We start from the raw sequence: 25,757 nt of genomic DNA, 5'->3' as shown, positions 1-25,757 counted from the left end.
CAGTGAAACAATAACCAGCCAGAGGGGAGGCAAGAGCACCAACTTCCGGTTAGGCTGGTCGGACTTGGTCTCTAGCCATGAGCCATGCCTCCATGCCAGCGGCCTCTCTCTGCTCACCTGGCCTCACCTCTGCCCTTCGGCCTTCCTCAAAGGCCTCCGCCGTCCTGCCCCAGGGCCCCCATGGATCAAGCCCTCACCATCCTCACTTGCCCTGCGGTAGCAGCCTCTCAGCTGGGCTCGGTGGCTCCGCCCAGCCTCCACAGAGGCCGCAGAGTCTTCCCTCTCGAACACAGCTCTGACCCTCTCTCTCCCCATCTCCAAGCCCCGCTATGGCTCTCCACGAGCCCCAGAACTGGGTCCCAACGTTAGCTTGGCCTTCGGGGCCTCTTATGGCCCAGTTAGGATGGTCAGTCCAACCGCACCCCTGAGTGTTGGAAGGCATGGGCTCTGTGGTGGCTGTGTGGCCTTGAGCAAGCAAGTTGACTTACCTGAACTTCGATTCTTCTTTCTGAAAGGTGCAATAGGCCTCTGGCCCAAAGGGAGCAGGACTTACATTGTGTGATTCCCATGAGCTCAAGCCCGTGGCCCGGGACTGGACATACAGCAGTGCTCCATAAAGGTACCTGGCCTGATCTATCACTGGTCCTATGAAAATACTAGAAAACTCCCCCACCCTGCCGAGCTGTTTCCTGTTTCTGGACCCGTGCAGATGCTGTGTCCTCTGCCTTGGCGACAGAGTGAACTCCTATTGATCCTTCAACACCCCTCTCAGCCAGTGCCCTGACCAGGGTCAGCTCTCCTTTCTGACAATACTCCTCCACACTGGCAGAACAACTGATCTGGAATGGTCCATTTACTTGTTGGTCCTCCACCGTATGACCGCGGGCTCCCAGGGTCGCAGTTGACATGACTGAACCGAACCAGTAAGGAAGAGCTGGGGTAATGGGGAAAAGGGAGGGGGAAGGAGAGGGTCTCTGTGGTTGGTCAATGCAAAATAAAACTTCCATTCATTTAATCATGCATTCATTCATTCATCCATTTAACAAATATATACCGACCTCCTTCTCTGACTAAAACCACTTGCTAACTTTCTACAGCTTCTAGAATCACATCCAGAAACTCTCCTCCATGGTCCACGAAGCCCTGGAGATCCAACCCTGTGTGACCTTGCTGACCTCAGTCTCCCTGTCCCTCTCTGCTCCACAACTCTGGCCCCCCTTCCGTTCCTCAAGCAAGGCCATGTCCTAGAATGTCCTCTTCCTGGCCTCTCCAGCTTGGCCCCCTGGAGAGGTCCTCCCTGCTCACTCTATGTAAATGGGGTCTCAGCCCTGCTCGGCACACCCCATCTCAGCCCCATGTTTGTCTCCTTCCTCACACTCACAGCCCACACCCCAGACACACTTGTGGGATTAGGCGATTAGCACCCGCCTCCTCACTGGGCTGTGAACTCCCCACTTCCCAGCCCGCTCATCCTCTCTGCTGCCTGCCAGAGAGGCCTCGCCTGCAGAAAGCTGCCTGGAGAGCCCTGGGAGGCCGGAGCCAAAAGGGGCTTTGGGGAGAGTGTAGGTCCACCTCCTCGTGTTGTAACAATAATAAAAATAATCATAATTCCAACAATAACAACAGCTAACACTTCCCACGTGCCAGGCGCTGCTCTTTCCATACACTGTTTTCTTTAATCCATGCAACCAGCCCCTAAGGGAATGTTCGCTATATCCCCACTTCGCAGAGGAGAAAGCTGAGGCTGGGAGACGTTGACTCATACCCTCCCCCCTTCCCCACCTGGGGCCACAGAGCCTGCACCCTTAGCTAACCACTGGGCTACTCGGCCACATGACAGATGGTCAGGCAACAGCCACAGCAAATGCCACAGCAATGGCAGGGCAGTGACAAGACTGGACTGGATTGAGATTCCATATTTTTAGCTGTGTGACCTTAGCCAGGCCATATCACCTCTCTGGCCTCAGCTTCCCCATCTGTAAAATGGAGGTAAATCCTGTCCCTTTCCTCAGCTCAAACATTCTCAGGAGGGAGGCCTACAGAGCTTTACTATTGGGTGGAGGGGGCTGGGTGCCATGGGGGCAGGATTCTAGGCGTCCTCAAACACTGCCTCTGGGCCCAGGGCCTCCCCCGTAGGCAACCCCCCCACACACAGCCAGTCCTGCCCAAGGCAGCTCTGTGCCTGGTTCCAACAGGACCCCGGCAGGGCAGCCTGAGTGGGGTCATGAACACCCTCCCCGGGCTGCGCCCAGTGACCACATGCCCCCTCTGGAGAGGGGAGACAACACTGGAGGTGCGCACACCTGAGGGTCCCGGGTGTGCGGCGGGCAGCCGATGTGCCCCGAGTCTAGCCCTGAGCCACAAGGACCCCCCCAGCACCCCCAGTCCTGACACCTGCTTCCCGGGCCCCACAGGTCCTGGCAGCGGGAACAGGGAGTCTGCTGGAGGCTCCCCTGGGCCGTGCCAACCTCCCTGTGCCCAGACAAAGCCCCCTCCCCCTGGCCTCTGGGGAGGGGGCAGGCGGGAGAGGGAGCCAACAAAGGCAGCCAGTGGGGCTGCGCCTGGGGCTCGTGCTACCCCCCTCCCCGACCTGCCCAGAGCGCCCACACCCCCTCCTGCCACTTGGCCGCTCGGCTGGGGCGCCCGGCACCGTTGCTATGGCGGCAGCTCTGGGGAAGCTGCAGCTGGGTAATTATTGCGAACATCCATCCTGCCTCCTGCCCGCCCGGGAGAGCAGGGTAGCGAGCAGCCAGGGCCAGGGCAGCCCCTCCTCGCCCGCCGGGTGGCCGCACCCTGGCCTGGCACGGCGCCACTCGAGGGATGCAGGGGAGGAAAGCCGCGCAGGCGGCAGGGGCCGAGGCAGGCCAGCTCCAGCGGGGGCTGGCATGGCCGGCCAGGAGACCCCCCCCACATTCGCCCCTGCCCCCCCCCACCTCTGGCCCACCCTTGGAGCTGACCAACCAGCCCGGAACTTGTTTTTTCTAACTATAAACACACACCACGCACAAAACGAGCCAGAGAGCCTCCTTTGTTCAAACAGAATCTTTCCTTGGCCTTTTTTGGGGCAGTGAGAGCCAACAACGCCCGGTCTGGGTGACAGCCTCTTACACAGGGACCATCCCCTAGATGAGGAGGTCCCCCTGGGGCCCCACCATGGGCTCTGCTGCCTTCTCTGGCCCAGAAGCTCGCCCTGGCCCCGGTGTCTAAATATAGCTCAGCCTGGCCCAGCCTGAGGTCACACACACTCCCAACTGCCTGGGGTGGCCACGCGCAGGGCGGCCAGGGACGTCCATTCGTTTGGGGATCAGACAAGCATTTCAGGAGCCAGGCACAGTGCTGGGCTCCGAGCCCCAGCCGTGAAGCAGCTGCGCCTTTGCCTTGGGGCTCATGGACCCCTTAGAGAGACTTGCAGCTCTGACGTTAGGCGCTCACTCTGCCAAGACAGGGTCCCCTGACACAGACTGGAGGCAGCATGGGAAGAGGGCCCTGGTGATGGTTGATGTGGTGAGGAGACATCGGTGTGAGGTAGGGGTGGGTCCAGGCAAAGGGGAAAGGGAGCAGCTACCATCTGCGCCTGGGACAGCCTCTTGTGGGCAGGAGTGTGGGGTGCATCTCAGTCAGGACCCAGGCCCAGGAGCAGTGGAGGCCACTCTAGTGGGCCAGGGGTCGGCAGGCTACAGAGCACAGGGACACTCTTTCTGTCCTTTGGCCCCTATTGCCTCTTGGGGCTCTACACAGGCTGGGACACTTGCTAGAAGGCACCCAGCAGGAGAGAGCAGCCTGAATCCTTGATTTTCAAAGGTCTCTGGTGCCAAGGGTGGAAATGGAGGGGACATGAGGGAGGGGGGAAGCTGGCAGGGGCCACAGGCAGGGCAAAGCGCCCCTGGGAGAGCAGGTTAGAGGAGAAAAGGAAGACTAGACAGGGCTTGGGGGCTAATAGGGAGGGAGGGCTGGGCCTGAGTCTCCAGGTTTATCCAGGGCTTTGGGCTGCCTGTGTATCCTCCCCAAACCTGGGTCATCGAGGTGCTGACCAGGGCCCTGCACGGGCGACAGACATGTCAAAATAAGAGGCGAAATGCTGGTTGAAAGGGAGCCCAGCCCTGGCTGGCATGCCACCAGATGTCAGGGCCCTGGGGAGAGGGTCATCTGCTCCATCATCACTGATGGAGGGAGAGCAGCCTGCCTCCAGCACAGCCTTCTGGGTAGGGGCCGTCAGGCCCCGATGGCCTTTGGACCTCACACTTACAGTCACGGCAATAAATCTTCTCAATGGGCCAAGTTTTCCATCTGCAAAGCTCTTTCCCATCCTGCATCTTACCCTGGCTTCAAACAGCCCTGGTGCGAGGCTGGGCAGGGAACAGCAGCCAGTGCAGCCGTCCAGAGCCTGAGGCCTGGAGAAGCGACTTGCTCTGCCCAGGCAGGGAAAGGAGGGGTGGGAATGTCAAGTGCCCCCTACGTGGGGGGGACCTGGCACACTCACTCCAGCTGCAGCAAGAAAGCGTCGGGAGCAGAGCTTGAACTCGCGGCTAACCCCCTGGTCCAGGGCTGCTCTGTCCTCCTGAGACAGAGGCTTAGCAAGGGTCTGAGGCAGGGCCAGGCTATTTTCTGAGACTAGAAGCCAGAGAAGCAGGGGCCCAAGACAAGCATAAACACCCAGAGCAATTTTCCAGTCTGACAGTGAGCCCGTCTATCTTACACATGGGGAAACTGAGGTCCTGGCTAGGACCAGACCCAAAGAGTTTCCCAGATCCTGGAGTGGCTGGAATTGGGTGGCTAAGTCCCATAGATTCCCAGGGCTCTGCGGGATCCAGCCGTCCAGCAGAGCTTGCATTTGGAATGTGGAGAAAGGACTCTGGACGCAAATTCAGGAAAGAGTGTTCCCGGCCAGGCTGGCAACTAATATCAGCCCCGGGGATTCACAGGTCAGCGGGCTAAAGTGGCTTGGGTCAGGAGGGCTGAGAAGGGCACACCACAGTCAGCTCCAGCCATTTCAGAAATCTAGATGTGCAAGCGGTGATGATGGTAGAGTGGGGCACCCCACGTCCCTCATCCTTCATCCCCCTCGTCTGCTTTCCTCCCTTATCCCCTCCCTCTCCTCCTGGAGGGCAGTTCCGGGGCTGGGGGCAGGGCATACCGGGGTGAGTCAGCAGCCCTGATCCTGCCCCCTTGGGAGGCCCTAGTCAGTCTCCTCATCTGCAAAACGGGCGTCATGGTGGTGGTGTCTTGGAGTTGTTGGCCGAATCAGACGACATGTGTGGCGGGCCAGCGTGATGGCCGCTGAGATAGTGCTGGAGATGTCACTGACGATAGACAGTAAGCACGGTGGCAATGAGTTGCAAGCTGATTCCCTGCCTTGCATTCAGGGCCCACAGTGCAGGCCCGGCCTCCCCCTGCTTCCAGCCTGCACCTCACACCGCCACCCACACCGAGCCTTCCTACCATCCACATGCCAGGGGCACTCCTACCTTGGGCTTTTGCTCAGCCTGTTCCGCCCACCTGGAAGGCCCTTCCCTTCCTCCCCAAATCCCACCCATCTCTCCAGATCCCTTTCCTCACCAAGACACACACACACACACACACACACACACACACACACACACACACACACTTTTCCAGCCTTCATTTATCTTGGGCTCCCCAGGGAGTCAGTACCACCTTCTGGCACACATTTCAGCTCCTTGCAATTACAGGACCTAGGCTCTGGGGCTGTATAGGCCCGAGTTCAAATTCTGCTCCCCCTCCCTCTGTGCCTCGTCTCCCTTACTTGCGAGGTGGGGGCAACTGCAGCGCCCACTGCAGGGTGTGTCTCAGGCTTGTGTGATGCTAGGGGCACGGGAGGCACTTTGTTAGGAATAGGCTGTTATTATGGTTTGACTTCTTTCAGTTCCCCCTGCGCTTTCCACCTCCAAGCCCACCCTTCTTTGTCCCATGCCTCCCGTGTGGCAGGAAGCCTTAGGAAAAGGAGCTTGCAAAGGGGGCAGGGCCTTCCCCAAACTGCCTCTTCCTTTAGATGGGGGAGAAATGTGGGGACTGGGGGCTCTCCCCCTCTCCCTGAAATCACTCGAGGCAAGAAGCCACTCAGTAGCAGGACAAACCAGGATGACTGGAAAGTTCCCTGTAATCCAGGTTTCAAAGCCATCCCAGTGGAACGTTTGGAGCTTGGGAGGTAAGGATTATGCCGGGGAGAGACAGTCTGATAGAAAAATGTGACACACTGGGCAGCTCAGCGCTGGTGATATGCGCAGAAACAGGCGGTCTATGTCCTTGGGTGGGAGCAGGGCTAGCTCTGGTTTCCCCGGCTGCGCGTCGTTAGTACTTATTGTGAATGCAGTACTGAGCCCCAGCACCCAGCCCTTCTGTTAGTACTTATCATGAATGCGGTACCCAGGCCCAGCACCCGGACCCTCTGTTAGTACTTACTGTTAATGTGGTACCCAGCCCCAGTACCTGGCCCCTCACTTAGTACTTAATCACGAATGCAGTACCCACTCCCAGCACCCAGCCCCTCTGTTAGTACTTATCACGAATGTGGCACCCAGCCCCAGCACCTGGCCCCTCTGTTAGTACTTACTGTTAATGTGGTACTCAGCCCCAGCACCCGACCCCTCTGTTAGTACTTATCACGAATGTGGCACCCAGCCCCAGCACCTGGCCCCTCTGTTAGTACTTACTGTTAATGTGGTACTCAGCCCCAGCACCCGACTCCTCTGTTAGTACTTATCACGAATGTGGCACCCAGCCCCAGCATCTGGCCCCTCTGTTAGTACTTACTGTTAATGTAGTACTCAGCCCCAGCACCCGACTCCTCTGTTAGTACTTATCACGAATGTGGTACCCAGCCCCTCCAGTAGTGCCGGGAGGTGAGCCAGGTGCCCGTCCTGGAGAAATCGCTCAGTGCATGGTGAGTCCTGCCCAGCTCACATGATGGACTACTGCCCAGCCGTTAAAAAGGAGATGGTTGCATATGTACTGACCCAAAGCATCGTCCATGGTACGTTCAGTGAAAAGTACAGCGCCTTGCAGAACAAAATACACAGAACGTTAGCACTTACACGAGGAGAACACGCACCTCTGTGAACACGGCTGGCCCAGATACAGACAAAGGTGTAGTTACAGATATAGACAGAAGCGACACACAGAGGAAGAGGTACAGACACACACACATGAGAGTAAAGGTTCAAAAGAAGACCCTCTAACTGCCAGCTATGTTTGAGGGGAACACGGCTCAGGAAATGCAGGGGAATTACTTGGGTTTTTATTTGCTACATTTTATTCATGTCTGAGATATCACAATGAGAACATTTTCCCGAAATATGTGCGTCACGCTAAAATTTAAAAAAGAAAAGAGCCTGGCCACATGTCTGGAAGCTCAAGGCAGGGCGGGGCTGGGCACTCATGGGAGGCTGGTCGCGGGGGTCAGACTATGCGGCGTAGTCTCAGGCTGAGTCTGGAGCCTCTTTCCTAAACCAGCTGCAACTCTTGGTCCCCAAGGCGGGAGGCAGAGAGAGCTGGCTTTGGTGGCTGTAGCAGCAAAGGCAGGTCCCCAGTCTGGAAGTAGGTGAAACCTGAGCCATATACCCTGCGAGACAGGCCTACCTCCACCCCAGGAGGCAGGGAAGGCCCCTGGAACCTGGCAGGTGGCCACCTTGGACATGCAGCCACCAGAGTGGGTGAGGGTGCCGTGAGCCCCAGGCCTGCAGGCAAGCTGCCTCCTGGAGCCCACAGGTGTCTTCCCAGGCTGTTCTTGCACCATGCCTCTTGCAAACCCAGACCAGGGGTCAACAAGGTCGGTGGTAGGAGAAAGGAGAAGGTCATTCATGCACTTCCTGGGTGCGGGACCCCGAGCTAGGCACTTTTCCTACTCTCTATCTTTGGCCTTTTAATGGTTTAGAATAGTTTGTTGTTGTTGTTGTCGTTTTAATTCTGGACACACAGAAGTGGAGGAGGATTTTCAACCTGATAATGACAACAAAAGGTTAAAATAATTCCAACAACACAAAAGGATCTCTAGTGAAAAGCAGATCTCTCCCCGCCTCTTCTCCTCAGCCACCCAGTTCTGTCCGCAAGAGTCCTGCACACAGGAGCGGCTGTGTGTCCGCTCACAGCCCGCCTCTGAGTTTGGGGGAAGCACTCCACGCAAAATGTTCTGTACCTTTGCTCTTTTCACTAAAAATATGTATCTTAGAACTCCTTCCACAACAGTACCTGCAAACGGCCTCCTTCTTTTTCATGACTGGACTTCCGGGGCACACAGAATTCTTCAATATTCTGTAATCAATCTAGAATTCTGCTCCCAGGTCTCTCTGCCTTTCCCATGTGCATGCTTCTGCTCTGCACCGTAGCCTCGGCGGGCAGGTGGTTCCCCGTATTATAGAGGAGGAAAGTAGGGGGACCAACCATCCCTGCTTGCCTAGGACTGAACCAGTTTTAACATCGAGAGTCCCCCATCCTCGAAGACCCTCATTCCTGGGCAAACCAAGACGGTTGTTCACCGTAAGGGAAACAGAGGCTCAGAGGGGTGGGGGCCTTCTCCAAGACCTTGTGGTGGGTCAGCACAGACTGTCTGGTGGTGACGATGCTGTAGAAAGATGGTCACAGTATTCCCTCTGTGCCAGCACCTCGTGTGGTCCACGACAGACTAGGAGGTAGACTGCAGGGCATCGTGAGAAGAACCTGCGGCCGCCAGACCTGGGTTCCATGTCGGCTGCAGGGCTTGCTTGTGTGTGGGACCATGCTGGCTGGCTCCCTCCCGGCCTCCGATCCTGGGCCCAGGACAGACTCAACAAGTATTAAGCGAAGAAGAAAATGAAGGAATGAATGAATCAAGTACCAGCATTTGTCATCCACATTTTATAGATGGAAAAATCGAGGCACAGAGAAGCTAAGTCACTGTCTCAGGGTCACACAACTCATAAGTAGCAGGGTCAGGATTTGAATCCAGACGAGGGCTCCAGAACCCATGACACTTTTCCCTCTTCTGGAATGTTCTTGTCTGCATTACCCTGCATGGCACTGCCTGGGCCCCTGCTTCCAGCTTCCTTTCACAAGAGCCCTGCCTTCCCTGCTCCTTGCTCCTGGCTCAGGGGCCCTGCTCTGCACCCCACTACATCCCTCTGGACTGGAAGCTCGTCTGAAGTTCAATGTCTGCCCTTCAGCAGCCCCCCCCACGGACTTTGCTTCATTTGTTCAATTCATTTGTCCAATTCTCCATTCCTTTGCTCAACAAACATTTACTGGAACTAAAATGAGCCAGCTCAACCCCCCAGTACTGGAAATTCAGAGATGAATCCAGCCTGGGCCTTGTCCTCAGGGGACAAGGAAAACCAGACAAAGACACAGGACTTATAACCCAGCAAGAAAGCATTCGGATGGAGGTGACCCAGGCACAGCGCAGAGGGGATGGCAGTGGGGGCTCCCAGGCTGGGGGCTCTGGGAAAGCTCTCTGGAGAAGCATATGCCAGCATCTGGAAAGATGAGGAAGAATTAGCAAGACAGAGAGAAGGGGGAAGAGAGAAAGCTGGGGGCGGGGGTTGGTAACACCCGGACAAACTGGCCTGGAGGTAGGAGAGAGCATGAGGCATATTCAGAAAGTGGAAGTTGTTCCTCACGGCTGGGGCCCAGGCTGTCCTCAGGTGGGGACATGTGGCCCGGAGAAACCCACCCCCTCCCCTGGCTACCCAGCCAGCTCTGCACTGAGCAGGGCTTCCAAGAATCTCATGTCTAGGAACTGATCACAAAAAAACCAAAATAATCAGTGATGTGGACATGGAATTATGTATGGATGGAGGCTGTTTATCATGGTGTTCTTTGTTACAGCGAACAAGTGCAAACAGCCTCCGTGCCCAGTCATGAGAAATCACCACTTTAGCCAAGAATCCACCACTGGCTGGAGTCATCCGAACAGCTTAGAAATCAGGTTAGCAGAGACTATTTAATGGCACTAGAAGAACGCATCTGACGCCATGTTAAGTAAAAAATAGCAAGATGGAGGAGCACCTGGCTGGCTTAGTCGGTGGAGCATGTAACTCTCATCTCTGGGCTATGAGTTCGAGCCCCATGTTGGGTGTAGAGCCTACTTAAAAATAAAATCTTTAGGGGCGCCTGGGTAGCGCAGTCATTGGGTGTCTGCCTTCGGCTCAGGGCATGATCCCGGCGTTCGGGGATGGAGTCCCACATCGGGTTCCTCCGCTGGGAGCCTGCTTCTTCCCCTCCCACTCCCCTGCTGTGTTCTCTCTCTCGCTGGCTGTCACATAAATAAATAAAATCTTTTAAAAAAATAAAATAAAATAAAAATAAAAAAATAAAAATAAAAATAAAATCTTTTAAAAAACCCATAAAAAACAGGGGTACCTGGGAGGCTCAGTTGGTTGAGATTCTGCCTTTGGCCCGGGTCATGATCCCAGGGTCCTCGGACTGAGCCCGGAGCTGGGCTCCCTGCTCAACGGGGAGTCTACTTCACCCTCTCCCTCTGGCCTTCCCCCTGCTCGTGCTCTCTTCCTCACTCGCCCTCTCGCTCTCTCAAATAAATAAATAAAATCTTTTTAAAAAACCCACCAAAGGGGCGCCTGGGTGGCACAGCGGTTAAGCGTCTGCCTTCGGCTCAGGGCGTGATCCCGGCGTTCTGGGATCGAGCCCCACATCAGGCTCTTCCGCTATGAGCCTGCTTCTTCCTCTCCCACTCCCCCTGCTTGTGTTCCCTCTCTCGCTGGCCGTCTCTATCTCTGTCGAATAAATAAATAAAATCTTTTAAATAAATAAATAAATAAATAACCCACCAAAAAAACAGCAAGATGCAAACAATTTTATTATTGTAAGGAGAGAGCTGTATACAAATACATGAAGATACTGGGAAGAAATGCATCGAATACTTCACAGTGGTTATCTCTGGTGATGGGCTAACCTAGGGGTTGTATTTCCTTTTTTAAAATAATTTCCTGTGTTCTCTGATTTTGCAACAGTGGGCCAGTCTCACTTTTATTTTCAGAGACCAATTCAAGGAGACAAGGTCCATGAGGCCACAACTTCCCCTTCCAGCCTCTTCCCAACCCTCCACTGAGCCACACAGAACGACCTGTTGCCTCAACATCCCTGCACCTCCAGCCTCCAGGCTTTTGCCTCTGCTGTTCCTTCGTCGGAGCGCCCTTCCCTTTCCCTCTCCACCCCGCGCAACCGCCCTGGCCTCCCACGCCTGCCTCAGGGTCCTTCCTCGGAGGACCTCACACGCACACGGAGCTCCCACACCCTCAAAGGGCAGGTTTATGTCCCCACACCCAGCGCCGCGGCCCGGGCTGCTGGAGGGAAGGACACTGCCTCATCTATGCCCCCCCCCCCAGATGCTTTATACGCCGCCTAGAATTTATTTTTATTTATTCCTCACCACGATGTTTTTCGACAGTGTCTGAACCTACAGAAAATCATGCAGCGAACAGCCATATACCCTTCCCGTAGATTCCCCACTACTTGCTGTGTCATTCTCTCCCTGTCTTGCTGACCCAGTGCCGACATCCTGGCCAGGGCTGGGGGTCTGGAAGGTGCTCAGTGCTCGCCAGAATGAGGGAAAGAAGGAACGAGGACACGGGATGGTTCTCTAGGTCTGCCTCAGGGAAAACCCTCGCACAGCAAACCAGGGCTCTTTCTAAAATGCAGACAGTTACCACCTGCTTGGAGGCCTGCCGCCCACAGTCAGTGCAGCCCCCTCACCGACATCTGAGACGCCCTTCCTGCCCCATCACCCACTGACCCCCCGGAAGGCAGTGTCGTCCCCAAACCTGCAGCCCCCACATGCCGTGGCACCCTCACTTTGAAGTCTCTGCCATCCTTGCTTGCCTGGCAAGGGCCCCTGGCCTCTCCCGTCCCCATCCCTCACAAGTGTCCCATCCTCAGAGAAGCAAGTGGATGCCTCTGCTGACCTTTCCCTTGACCCCTGGGACCGAGGGCAATCTCGGTGAGGGGGACTGCTCACCCTGGTTTATGCAAGCCTTTCCGGTTTAGCACTGAAAGCCCCAGTCTCAAGAACACCTCCGTCCCGGGCAGACCCCATGATGGTCACCCTAGCTTCTGTGGACTTTTCCAAGGTGGGTGAGTGTATTCTCCCCCCACAGCTGGGAGACCCTCACCTGAGAGCTGCTCGCAGCAAGCCCGCCTCCCCCCACCCTGTCCTGTCAAGGCCACAGGACAGGCCCAAGGAAATGTTTGCTGGCGCTGGCTGACTGCCTGGGAGAATGGATGAACGACGGAAGGAACAAGCGAAGGAATGAACGAATAACCTCATCTCCTTCAAATCTTTGCTCAGATGTCACCTCCGTGGGCCTTCCCTGGCTGCCAGTCTCAAAGGACGACCTCTCTGGTACCCTCCCTGGCATTTTTGCGGCATTTATCACAAACCAGCATTCTCTGTCACTCTTCATTTCTTTTGGGGTCTCTCTCCACCCCCCACCCCCCTGCCCTGAGCGTGTCAGCTCTACCAAGATGGCCGTATTGCCGGTTGTGTTGGCTGCTCTGGCCCCACAGCCTCGAAGAGCAGGTGCTCAGAAGGTATTAGTTGAATAAATGAATGAATGATGGCTGAATGAGTGGACCCTACGTTTTCCCCCCAAAGGCGGAGCCTCCTGGCCTTTCTGCATCTCATCTTTTGTTTAGTTCATTCAACAGACATCAGCACTCACCACGTCTGCGTTGGGGGGACAGGGAGGCATGCAAAGTGGAGTGCCCAGTCTATCTGGCTGCTGGTGGAAGGGGCAGAGATCAGGCTGGGGGTGAGGCCATGGACCTGGCATTTGGAGATGGGGTCTCTGGCGCAGGACCTTGTGCACGGCAACAGTGCTAAAAGGCCAGGATCATAGTAACCGTGCCCAACATATCTTGAACACTTGCTATGTCCCACCCACTGTTCGGAGCACTTTGCGTGTATTTTCTCAGGGGCTTCTCGAGTCACTGGTGTAGTTGTCCCCGTTTTGCAGATGAGGCTAGGGAGGCTGGGTTACCTTGTCAGGGGGCCTCAGCAACAAGTGGGGAGTCAGAACCAGACCCTGGAGCCAGCTGCTAACCCTGGTGCTCTAGGGAAGGAAGGAGGCTCAGAGAGGTGGCGTCTCTGACTGAGGCCAAGTTGCTGCTCAGAGGCAGGGCTGGGCTTCACACCATGTACACAGGACACCAAAGGCAGCTTGGGTCCCAGTCGGTGGCTGTCCCAGAGTTGGTGGCGAAGGGGACCAAAGGGAGACGGACAGGAAGGAGGGGAGGAAACAGAGACCAGGCCAGGCTGGTTGGGTTTCATCCTTAAGAGGTACAGAGCACAGGGGACCCGGCCTGGGTGGGGAGCTGGGGGCAGGCGTCTCAGCGGCAGTATCCCCTTCCTCTTCTCTCCTAATAAGTGGGTAGGGAAGCTGTGGGCAACTGTCTCCAACCCTTCCCAAGGACTGGCCACCCATCCGCTGGGTCTGGAGGGCAGCAGGCAAGACCCAGCCTGGGCAGCGGCCCCCGTCCAGGGCCACTCCTCCTGGGCTCCCTGCAACTGTCCACCTGACTCTCCCCAGTGATACCAAAGCTCACCCCAGGTCAGGAGTTATGCTGAGTGACTCCAGGTAACTAACTTAGTCAACGCTTACACCCACCTATTACAGGGAAATCAAGTTCAGACAGTGGGGTAACTGCCCACGTCACCAGCAGAGTGGGGGTTCCAACCCTGACTCTCTGGTTCCAGAGCCTGTGCCCGTCACCCCCACCCAGGAGGTGTAGCCCTGGCTCACCCCGGCTGCCACCCTGCCAGCCTGTGCATTCAAGCAAACACTGCATTTAAGCCCCTACTGTGTCCCCACAGCCCAGCAGAGGGCTCAGAGCAAGGAGGCACACATGAACACATCCTTATTATTTGAAATCTAGGAGCAGTGATGGGGCGCCTGGGTGGCTCAGTCGGTTAAGCATCCAACTCTTGATTTCGGTTCGGGTCACGATCTCAGGGTCATGGGATTGAGCCCCGTGTCTGCTTGTCCCTCTCCCTCTGCTCCTCCACCCCCCTCCACCCACACTCTCTCTCTCTCTCAAATAAATAAATAAATAAATCTTTTAAAAAAATGAAAGAAAGAAAGAAATCTAGGAGCAGTGACTTCCACCTCTGGCTGCCCCCCTCCAGGTCTGGGAGATAATAACTCAATCCCTCACTTGGACAACATTCAAGCCTTTTCAGAGCTGTCCCCTCCTTGGAGGGCAGAAAAGTGGCAAGGACACTGACTTTCAACCAGACAGACCTGGCAATGAAAGCTAGCTCCACCCTCAGCTGCTTGCGAAGGGCTGGTGATGGCACCTCCCTGAGCCTCAGTGTCTCCATTTGTCAAAGGGGGCCGATAATACCACTGTGAGGAGGCACACAGTAGGTGCTTGGGAGGGTATTTTCTTCCACTGAGGGTCACACCAATCTCCAGGGTCTGTCCCTGACCCCCCTCCCCACTTTTAAACCGTGGATGCTTTCATCCATGACGTGTCGGAAACGTACAGAATGGCATAGAAATGAGCTGAGCCTGGATCTCTAGGGGGGCACGAATGTCATCCTCCACCTTCAGAGCCTTTCCCTCGGGCCGGTGTCTCTACTGCAAGCCTTAGGGGTGCCGTCTCCCTCCTTTCATCCTCACTGCTTCCTCTGGAGGGGGGTCCTTGCGTTACCCCACCTTACAGATGGAGAGCCCGAGGGTCTGAGAGCCGAGGTGGCTTACCCACGGCCCACAGCCAGTGAGCGGTGGAAGTAGGATGTGGCTTTATGTCCAGGGAGGTTTACTGACACGGAGAGATGTTTACCACGTGTTATTGCATGAGAAAGTCGCACGGAGGGCAACAGAGTATACTGTGGGAGAGAGTCACTAAAATGAAACAGGGGGTGTCTTTAGGTGATAGGATGATGAACCTTCCTATTTTTTTTCTTTTGCTTATCTGTATTTCCTAGCTTTTTAGAGCAGCTTTATGGAGACAGAATTCACAATTCACTCATTTAGTGCTCGATTCGATGGTTTCTAACATATTCACGGAGTTGTGTGACCATCACCACTCTTGCTAATACTGTCATCATTCCCCCCCCAAAACCCCACTCATCAGCGCTCACTCCCCATTTCCCCAAAGCCCCGCTTCTAGCCCCAAGCAACCACTTCTTGTCTCTACAGATGTGTCTATTCTGGACATTTTATGTAAGTGGTTTCCTACAACACGTGGTCTTTGCGTCTGGCTTCCCCCACTGAGCCTGTCTTCAGGTTGCATCCATGTTATAGCAGCTGTTGGGACCTCATTCCTTTTAATGGCCGAGTAACATCCCATTCTGTATTTCTCAATTCATCAGCTGAAAGACATTCAGTTTATTTCTAATTTTTAGCTGTTACAAATAATGCTCCTATTAACATTTGTGTAATATTTGTGTGCGGACATACGTTTTCTTTTTTTTAAGATTTTATTTACTTACTGACAGAGAGAGAGAACGTGAGCACAAGCAGTGGGGAGAAGCAGAGGGAGAGGGAGAAGCAGACTCCCTGCTGAGCAGGGAGCCCGATGCGGGACTCGATCCCAGGACCCTGAGATCATGACCTGAGCCGAAGGCAGATGCTTAACCAACTGAGCCACCCAGGCGCCCCTGGACATGTGTTTTCAAGTCTCTTGGGTAAATAGCTAGGAGTGGAATTGTTGGGTCATATGGTAATGCTGTGTTAAACCTTCTGAGGAACTGCCAGTCCATTTGCTAAAACAACTGCACCATTTTACAGGTCACCATAGGGCACGAGGGCCACAATTCCTCTACATCTTCGCCAACCTTGTTATTATCTGTCTTTTTGATGAGAGCCATCCTAGTGGGTATGAAGTAATATCTCATGTGATTTTGATTTGCATTTCCCTGATGACTAATAATGTTTAACATCTTTCATGTGCCGTTGGCTCTTTGCGTATCTTCTTTGGAGAAACGTCTACTCAGATCCTTTGCCCATTTAAAAAATTGGGTCATTTGTGCCTTTATTATTAAATTACCGAGGTAGGATTTGAACACAGGTCCTGCTCTACTGTCAAGCAACAGATCCTGCACACACAGTCACACACCCTGGCCCCTGTCAAGGAGATCTGGAAGCATCCCCCCCCCCCCACCGAGTTCTGCCTACCCTCTGGGCCAGTGAGGGCCAGCCCAGCTGGGGCCAGGCCCACAACAGGGGTCCAGTGAGTGTCTGTGAATGGACACAGAGGGACACACAAGTCCATCTCCAGGAATCGGTAAACCAAAGGGGAAGAAAAAACTCCCAGAACAAAAAGTCCACACCGCAGAAGGAGGAAATGGCCAAGCCCTGCTGCAGGAGTTGGAGATAAAGCCCAGTGGCCGAGAAGCCTCCATGGCAACTCCTTCTTGGTGGCGGTGACCTATCTGCCTGTTTTTATGCGACTGACTGTTGGCCTGTGTGAGGCTGGGAAGGGGAGGCCCAGTGAGATTAGCAGGGAACTACAGAGCGTATCTGTCCGGAGGGGGGACTGCGGCGGATCCATAGGGGCCACGGCTAGTCAGAGGAGAACAGGGCCCTGGTAGGGTGAGGCCCTGCCGCCGTGCCCCTGCCCTGGGCCCCAGAAAGCCATTGCTTCGTCATGAAGAGCGCCTGAATTCTCCACACACAGCTCTGAAATCCAACTGCCTGGGTTTGAATCCCGGCCTTACCATCTCCCCGTCTCCTTGCTTGCTGGGTGACAGGGGCAATTACTCTCCCTCTCCAAGTTTTGGGTCCCCTCTGAGTGTCTCTTGTAAGAATGAAGATAACCAGGGGGTGGATGAAATGAGACCATAACACAGCCTCTTGGTGGGGTGAGGCTGCTGGTGGGGAAGCTGGGGGCTGCAGGGCTCTTCCACGGGGTGCCCCTAGGCCCTGGACTCAGAGCTGGGAGACTGTCATCCTGTGACATGGCAGCCAGAGACTCTCCCAAGAACACCACGGAGCAGCCACTTGCGGGCAGCCTCACCCTCAGACAGGAGCCTCCTGGTGAAGGCAGGCAGTGCAGGGCTTACGTGTGCCGCCCCTCTCTCCGGCAGCCTGAGTTCAAATCCCACTAATAAGCCGTGGACTGCGGGGAAGGGCCTGCCTCTCTGTGCCTCTGTCTACCCGATGGAGAACGAAGATGACTCTATGGGACGGCTGTGAAGATTAAATGGGTTGATGCAGTAAAATGTGGAATAAAGTCTCAGCTTTAGTCTTTCTTAATTAATTTTTTAAGTTATCTCTATACCCAATGTGGGGCTCGAACTCATGACCCCGAGATCAAGAGTCAGATGCTGCTACTGACTGAGCCAACCAGGTGCCCCAAAGTCTCAGCTTTAAAATAAAGGATAGGGGCACCTGGGTGGCTCAGTCGTTAAGTGTCTGCCTTCGGCTCAGGGCGTGATCCCGGCGTTCCGGGATCGAGTCCCACATCGGGCTCCTCCACTGGGAGCCTGCTTCTTCCTCTCCCACTCCCCCTGCTTGTGTTCCCTCTCTCGCTGGCTGTCTCTGTCAAATAAATAAATAAAATCTTTAAAAAAAATAAATAAATAATAAAATAAAGGATAGAGGGGTGCCTGTCGATTAAGGGTCTGACTCTTGATCTCAGCTCAGTTCTTGGTGTCAGGGTCGTGAGTTCGAGCCCTGCATCAACCCTACGTTGGGCTCCTTGCTGGGCATGGAGCCTACCAGATAGAGAGAGAGAGAGGGAGGGAGAGAGATAGATAAGATAAAGGTTAGAGCACGCACCACATCCTTTCAACTTATACAGCCCCCATATCCCCCCGTGTCCTCCAGGGTCCCTAAGTTTCCTCCAGCTTTCTTATGTGGAGAAGGGTGAGGTTTTCAACCATTTTGGCATACCAAAGTGAGTTCCACAGCCCTCGAAACTCACGAGATGCTTTTTGAAAAGATCACTGAAAAGCACATCCCTGTCAAACAGGCCTGGCTGCCGGGTAGCTGGAGCCACTGCCCTTCAGCACCGCCCAGGAGCAGATCCGAGAAGCCCTGCAGCGAGGAAACCTAGCGGATGTTCACCTTGGTGTTTTCCCAAATTCATTTGACCACGAATGCCCTTTTCTGCCCAATATCAATTTAGCATCTTCCTGGAAAAACACTGAGTCAAGGTCATTTCTAGCTCACAGTTTCCACCTCACAGAAAAGACAGGTTTTCTAAAAATCACCATTCCTGCGTTTGAGAAGCCCCTTCCAGGTTTTCAAGTGCGGTCATGCTGGCCCACAGGAGAGCGCCGCCCTGCCTCATGCTCTCACGGGTCCGGTCCGGGAGGGTCGGAGCGTGAAGGCCCCTGGGGGACGCCCAGCAAGGAGGGACCCAGCTCCCTTCCACCCCTGCAGCAGCCTTGGCTCTTACAGACCACACGCAACGCCCAGACAGTGTCAGGACAGATGGCGGCATCTTCCAGGAACCTTCTAGAAAAAGGAGTTGCCAAAAAAAAAAAAAAAAACCCTCTGGGGGTTGGGCAGGGGAGAGGTGTCTCTGGCTCCGAGATGACTCAGCGAGTCAGTGGACGAGAGGGACATTTATTGAGCACCTACTACAGATTGTGCATTGTGTCAGAAGTTCTGTCTTTACGAAGAGATCTCAGTTCTGATAACAACCCCATTTTACAGATGAGGAAACTGAGGTTCACAGTGGTGAGGTAACATATCCAGGGACACAGCAGAGCTGGGAGTCAAACCCAAGCCTGGCTTTGCCTCCTTGGTCCCAGCACTCCCCACTCCATGGTGCTGCTCTGTTGGGATCACTGGCTGGCATCACTCCAAGACCTTGGTCCCTGCCTCGATCCCAGGGTGCCTTTCTCATTACTAAACCAGGTTCTCAGGGCCTGGGGTGTGAGGAAGGGAACCAGAGGGGAAACTAATGTAGTCTGGCCCCTAAGGGTCTGGCCCACATTGTGGAATCTGGTTATTTTAGCCCCCACCAATCTGATCAACCCTGGGGGGTAGGCAGGTAGATACATCAGTTTTCTGAGCCTGCCAGGCTGAAGGCCAGCCACCAGCCTGAGGTGACCCTGCCAGCGTGAAGACCCCCAGGAACCCAGCCTAAGCTGGCACCTGAGCTGGGCCCCTTATCTTTGTGTCACTGTTGCCCACTCCTGGCTGTAGCCTCCTCCCCTGCATCCTGCCCCAGCCCCTCCACTCACCTTGCAGGGTGCTGGCACTCAGTCTGTTGTGGGGGGGGGGGAGAGTGGAGGGAGACATCACACAAACCTTTTGGAAACCCCTTTCCCCTCCCCTCTCCTGACTCCCCAGAACTCCTGGGTCAGCAGCGTGGCTGCGTGCTGGGAGGTAGGGGAGAGTTTCACCCATCCCTCTCATGGGCAGGCCCCCTGCTCTGTCTGCACAGCTGCAGGGAAGGAAGGCCCCGCCTGAGCTCCCGGCACCCTGAACCAGCCCCCCAGCTGCACCCTTCCTCCTGCCCATCAAGGGAGGGGCCTCTGGCGAGGGGACAGAGCAGTGCCCAGAGCCTACCCCACACCAGAGCTCTCCTACTGCTCGCACTCATCCTCACGCCAAGAGGCAGGCCTCCCGCTCTCTGTCCTTGGTGGGGCCAGATCGCAGGGAAAGTGGCTTGCCTGAGGCCACTCAGCCAGGCAGTGGTGGGCATCACTCCTGGGTCTGGCAGCCTCTGGAGCTGGGGTCATTTCTCCCAGTATAGTGCAGCGGTCAGGGGTGTGGGTTCTGGAGTGAGACTGCTGGATTTAGGTCCTGGCTCCTCAACTGCTCACTGGGTCACCTGGGGCTGGTTGCACAACCTCTCTGTGCCTCAGCACCCTCATCTATGCAGTGCTGTCAGGGAATCCCTAAGTCTGAGCCCTGGGTGAGCTGCGTGGACTCGGGTGAGTGACAGCCTGCCAGTGCCTCAGTTTACTCTGACTTAAAACGGAGAGCTTGACACACATCCAGCAAGGGCTGGTATGAGGATTTAAAAAAACAATCGTGCATCTAGAGCTTTCTGGCAGGTGGTGCCATGGGGCCTGCTGATTGTTTGCGGGTGTTACGGTCAGGTGCTATCATCCAGACCAGCTCTAGAAGGATACACAAGAAAGGGTCTCAGAGGGCACCTCTGGGGAGGAAAAGTGGGTGGGTGGGGGACCCTAACTTGTTCCTGTATGTTGTTTTATACTTTCAGGAATTTTGTATTACATACATATGATATTACTATTACCGAGGTGGGTTACATAACTGTCATACAAAGGTGCTCCCTTGCCACGACTCCTGGTATCATGCTGCCAGGGACCCCATCCGCTAGTCCCGGCTTCCCCACCCCTCCATAGCCACTCCTAGGCCTTGTCCAGGCCCTTTTAGCCCGTCCATGTCTCCCAGCAAGACCCCAGCGCGGCCTTGAGAGCCAGCAGGAGTCTTCTTCTGAACTCAGGCATGTGACACAGGTTCCAAGTCTCTACCCCTCCACCTGTCCACTGGCTCACCTGTAAGTGAGGTGACCACCTTGCCACACAGGGTACCTGTAAGGACTAACATGAGGCCTTAGAGGAGCACCTGGCGGGCTCAGTCAGTGAAGCATGTGACTCTTGATCTCAGGGTCATGAGTTCAAGGACCATGTTGGGCATAGAGCTTACCTAAAAAAATGAGGTATGGGCGCCTGGGTGGCTCAGTCGGTTAAGTGTCTGCCTTCGGCTTAGGTCATGATCCCAGGGTCCTGGGATTGAGCCCCGTGTTGGGCTCCCTGCTTAGTGGGGTGCCTGTTTCTGCCACTCCCTTTCCCCTCTGCTCATGCTCTATGTCTGGCTGTCTCTCTCAAATAAATAAATACAATCTTTTTTTTTTTTAATGAGGTATTAGATTGCTAGGTACAAATCCCTGCTTCCTGTCCCCTGAAAAGGCAAAATGATGTTGAAGGGAAGCTGCCTCCTCCTCTGAGTTCATGGCCCCCCCAGAGTCTCTCCCACCCTGCAGGTGGACTGCAAACCTCCCAAGGCAATGGGCCTCCAGGACTTTGCTCTTGCTGGTTCTCTCTGGGCAGGCCCTTCCCTCATCTCCCTGAGGTTGTCTCCTTCCCACCACTCAGTGTCTCCCAAGTGTCGCCTCCTCACAGAGGCCCTCCTAGACCACCCCGTCTAAAGTGGCCCACACACTCTTTTCTAAACACTTGTTTATTTTCTGCATGGTACTTACCATTACCTGAAATTGTGTGGGTTTTTTTTTTTAAAGATTTTATTTATTTATTTGACAGAGAGAGAGACAACACAAGAGAGCACAAGCAGGAGGAGCCGTAGGCAGAGGGAGAGGGAGAGGGAAAAGCAGGCTCCCCAGCTGAGCAAGGAGCCTGACATGGGGCTCGATCCCAGTACCTGGGATCACGACCTGAGCTGAAGGCAGACGCTTCACCAACTGAGCCAGCCAGGTGCCCCTGAAATTGTCTTTTTTAAACAAACTTTTTTTGAGGGGAATTTGAGATTCACAGAAAAGTTGCAAAGACAGTACAGAGGGTTCCCGTATACACTTCATCCAGTCCTCCTCATGTCACCGTGTCACTCGACCTGACCATCGTACATCTGTCAAAATGACGAAATTCACCCCGGCACATCACCACTAATTAAACCGCAGACTTTGCTCAGACGAAATGGTACTTTTCCTTTATTTATTTACTTGTTCTCTACTGCCTACCCCACTGGAAGGAAAACTCTGAGAAGCAGGGAGGTTGCCGTACTTATTCACCAAGTCCCTCATACCCAATAAATATCGATCGGTAAAAGGAGAGGAAATATTGGCGAAAGCAGCCGATGATTACTAAGGACTCCCTCTGCCATGCACTGTTCTGAGTGCACTAAACACGGTCAATCATTTAATCCTCAGGACAGCCCATGAGGTAGCTACTAATAATGGGGAAACTGAGGCACGGTACAGTCTGGCGGCTGACTGAGGCCACACAGATGGTTAGTCCCAGAATGGACGGACTCCAGCATTTCCCTCGGTACCAGACGCCCGTCCTTCCGTGTCCTTAGTCCGCGTGGGGGGGGGGGGGGCACCAGCACCCTTCTGTGGGCAGGCCCCAGTGCAGCTAATTTGCCTGAAGCCACAGGAGGACCGGGGTGCAGGGCTGGGATGGAACCTGAGCCTCCTGCCTCCAGCTGGTTGCCCTGAGGCTGTGACTCCCCCGGCTCTGCCCGGAAGGGTGTGAGGCACCACTCCCAGGGCCACCGGCTCCACCCTGCTGCAGGGAAACAGAGGGCAGCTGGTTCGGCCACAGTCTGTGGGCTCTCTCCTGTGTCCCCCCACTTCCCAGAGGGGCGCTGAGACCCCCCTCCACCTGTGTTTGCCCACAGCCTTAGCCTGGGCCTCCAGGATCTGACCCCTGGCGGGGCGGGGGGGGGGGGGAGACCCTCTCCATCCTAGAGGAGGCTGTCTTCTCAGAGGGGTTTCCTGGGCTCTGGGGGTTTGCTGGGGGCGGGGTGGGGGAAGTGGAGCCACAGTGAGGATTATTAGGCTTTTCCCAACACCCTGGGACCAGCCAGGCACCTCCCAAAGGGAAAAGCTGTTCTGGAGCCCTTGGACAGGACGGAGGCCAGCCGCCCCCATCCAGCCTGGGTTCCGCCCAGCGCCAGCCTAGCGCAGACTCGAAGCCCTAATAATGTTTGCTGGATGCTTTGAATACAAGCGTCAGTGCCCAGAATCTCCTTGAGGTTTCAGCCAGGCGTGCCGGCCCCATCCCCCCTTCTGGGGAGCAGAATAAGAATGGGGGGGGGCTGTGTGACAGGGGACACCATGAGGTGGTGGCAGCCTCCGTGAGAGAAGCAGGCTGCTCCACCCAGAGCTGGGGGTAGGGGCGCCTTGTGCGCGGCTAATTAAACAGTGACTGTGATGAATCGGGGAGAGGCTGCTGCTTGCTAATTAAAGGTGCGGGCGGCTTGCCTGGCAAGGAGGGAAGGCAGGAGCAGCCTGGAACCATGTCAAGAGGCTAGGCCGGCAAGGACAGCACTGGCTCTGGGCATCTCTTCCATCCTCGGGCCCTCCCAGCAGGGCCCCATGGCCCCCTCCCCACTTCCCTATCTCTCCTACCCACCTTGCCAGAGCCTGGGGCCTCGGACTTCCCCCTCCCCAACAACCCAAATTGCTTTCCTGATAAGGGCCCAGGCGTTGGGGAGGAGGGGCCTCCTGGAGCCCAAGGTCTGGGCTGGTGGGTGGGCATCATTTGGAACCTCTGAGGTACTTCCTTTCACCCCACTCCCAAGAACATTGAGTTGGGTGAATGAGCTCCATCAGCATGGGAGGTTGGCCAGTGTGAATGAGGCCCCAAGATGACTTTGGAATTACAGATTCTGAGACTCACGGGGGCTTTGAGCCTCACCCAGTTTCCCCGCTGTAACAACACCTGATGTTAGCTGGGGTCCTGCTCTGCCCCACATGTCCCAGCGTGTATGAGAGAGAAAAACAGAGATGGAGAGACAGCGTTCCTTTCTGGTCTCAGCACACAAATCTAGAAAAGAGAAGACAGGAAGCAAGGATCTCTAGTCCTCAGAGGTTCCTATACAGTGGACAACAAGATGCCCGACTGCCTGTCTCTGCCTCACAACTGCTCAGGGCAGGGCAGGGCTCTGTGGCTAAGAGCACGCCCCACCCCCCACCTCCCAGGGGCCAGAGCTCCCAGTCCCAGCCCCACCACTTACCAACTGTGTGGCCTTGGGCAAGGTAGCTAATTGCCCCTGCTTTGGGTTTCTCACCTGCAAAGCTGAGGATGGCAATACTGCCTTCTCAAAGGGTGACCAAGGGGACCAAGTGGGATAATCCAGGTGAGGCACTTAGCAGAATGTCTGGTCCATAGAACAGGCCCCGAAAATGTCAACCATTATTATGTGAAAATTTGGGGGACTTGGGTAGGTGTGGCCCAGTGCCCGCCTCTCTTCCAGGTGACCTCCTTATGGACAGCACAGCTGCAGACCTCTTGGAACAATTATATCAGACACAGGGAGAGCATGTCACCCTTCCCACCAGGGCTCTCATATCCACTCTGACCCCCATAACCTTTTGAGGGAAGTAGAAGAGCAAAGAAGCAAACAAAATGGATGCTCAGAAAGCTACGCGACCCGCCCGAAGTCATACAGCGTAGAAAGGGGCAGAGATGGCTCTGGGCCCTTGAGCAGGAGGAAAGATGGGCTCCTGGTTCCCATGGTAACATCTGTTGAGCGTCTATTGGATGCCAAGTCCTGAACCAGCCAGAGGGACCTAAGGGAACTGGACACTCACTCTGCCTTCAAGAGGACCCAGTCGGGAAGGAAGGAAAACACACCCATAGCGGGAACGCAAGGCAAAGTTGTCAGGCATCCAAGCGGGGGCTCCAGGGCCCTCCGTGCAAGGGGCTGAGAGCTGCTGCTTTGATTTGGAGCTTGATTTGAAGCTAAGGTTGTGCTTCTATGGGGAAGGTAAAATCAGCTTTGGGGGAGCCTGGAGAGGGTTGATAGGGCCTCTCTGGGGCTCCCAGGAGAATCCTTCACAAGGGGGTCAGATACTCTGCTCTGGGAAGTGCCTATGGTACCTGCTTCTGAGATCTGGGGTCTGTCACTCGAGGTATCTGGGAGCCCCAGATGGTGTGGTTTCAGACACTACACTGTCCAGGACCCACAGCAAGAATCCATCCACATCCTGAAGGAGCTGAAATGTGTCCAGTCCAGGTAGCCAGTCACTCACCAGGGTGGGGGCTTTCTACTGCCATACAGTGCGGTAGGGGAAGGATGCATAGGCCCCCAAAGGGGCTCAGAGACAGTAGAAACCTTTCCAGGCTGAGAAACTCAAGGCCGTTGGCCCTGTTGCTGGACACCTGGACCTTAGGCAGCCAACCCAAAGCAGGCAGGAATGAGTGCAAGGTCACTGGCCTTGGGGGTGATGTCTCCATCTTCCCTCCTCACAGATCAGGACTCAGCCAGAGGAATGTGGCAAAAGGCCCGGGCAGGTCTAGCCACAGGGAAGCCTGTGCAAGCAAAGCTAGCAGCTCCTTGAAAACACACCCTGCCTCCGCCTCCCCAGGGCCCCCTGTGCCCTAGCTGGGCCAAATGCTGGTCTGGGGCGCCCTCTGGTGGCCACTTGGGGCAGTGGCAGAAGCAGCAGCAGGTTTAAGGGTGGGTAGTCAGACTTGGAGACTTCAGAGTGGACTTGCCTCTCCCACTGCACAGATAGGAAAACCAAGGCCTGGGGGCTGTGGGGGATATGCGAGGGAGTAACTTTCCCAGGTCAGTAGCCAAGCCCAGAACAGAACCCAGACCTCCTTCTGCACCAGTGGCTGCTCTTGGTGGGTCTCAAGGCATCCCCACCAGGGGAGGGAATACTGTCCAGGAGGCTCGCTCCCCAGTGACCATGGATAACTGGGTGGTAGGCAGCGGAGAAGCTATGTGATGGGGTACACAGCACTTCCCCTCTCTAGCCTTGGGTTCCTCACCTCTAAAACCTGGAGCTCTGGCAAGGGGACTAGGGTCCCTCTCATACACTGCTAATAGTGAGGCTATAACAGGCCAACCTTTCAGGAAAACCTAAAATGAGCCTTCTGACAGCGAGCACTGGGTATCATACTAATGGTGAAAGACTGGGTGCTTTCCCCTTGAGATCAGGAACAAGACAATGATGTCCACTCTTGCCACTTCTACTCAACCTTGTAGTGAAGTTCCAGCCAAGGCACTCAGACAAGAAAAGAAAAAAAGGCATCCAGGTTGCAAAGGAAGAAGTAAAACTATCTCTATTTTCAGATGGCATGATCTTGTAAATAGAAAATCTAAAGAATCCACACACAAAAAGTTAGAACTAAT

General features: G+C 55.2%; 1 protein-coding gene across 2 annotated transcripts in view; it reads right to left on the bottom strand.

Moving 5' to 3' along the window:
- Positions 1–7,231: 7,231 nt before the first annotated feature.
- COMMD7 (COMM domain containing 7) overlaps positions 7,232–25,757 on the bottom strand; it is a 68,919-nt gene continuing 50,393 nt past the window's right edge. The window contains exon 8 of one of the 2 annotated variants that reach the window (XM_087853667.1): positions 7,232–7,956. In XM_087853667.1, the coding sequence (XP_087709793.1) occupies positions 7,918–7,956 (39 nt within the window). In that variant the 3' untranslated portion in view covers positions 7,232–7,917. The remainder of the gene's footprint in view (positions 7,957–25,757) is intronic. The other variant, XM_087853666.1, reaches the window with a different exon arrangement.

Source organism: Ursus americanus, chromosome 22 (assembly GCF_024610735.1).
Source record: "Ursus americanus isolate L20-20 chromosome 22, mUrsAme1.1.p, whole genome shotgun sequence".
In the NCBI taxonomy this organism is placed as follows: domain Eukaryota; kingdom Metazoa; phylum Chordata; class Mammalia; order Carnivora; family Ursidae; genus Ursus; species Ursus americanus.
This window is presented reverse-complemented; position numbering and strand designations above follow the sequence as displayed.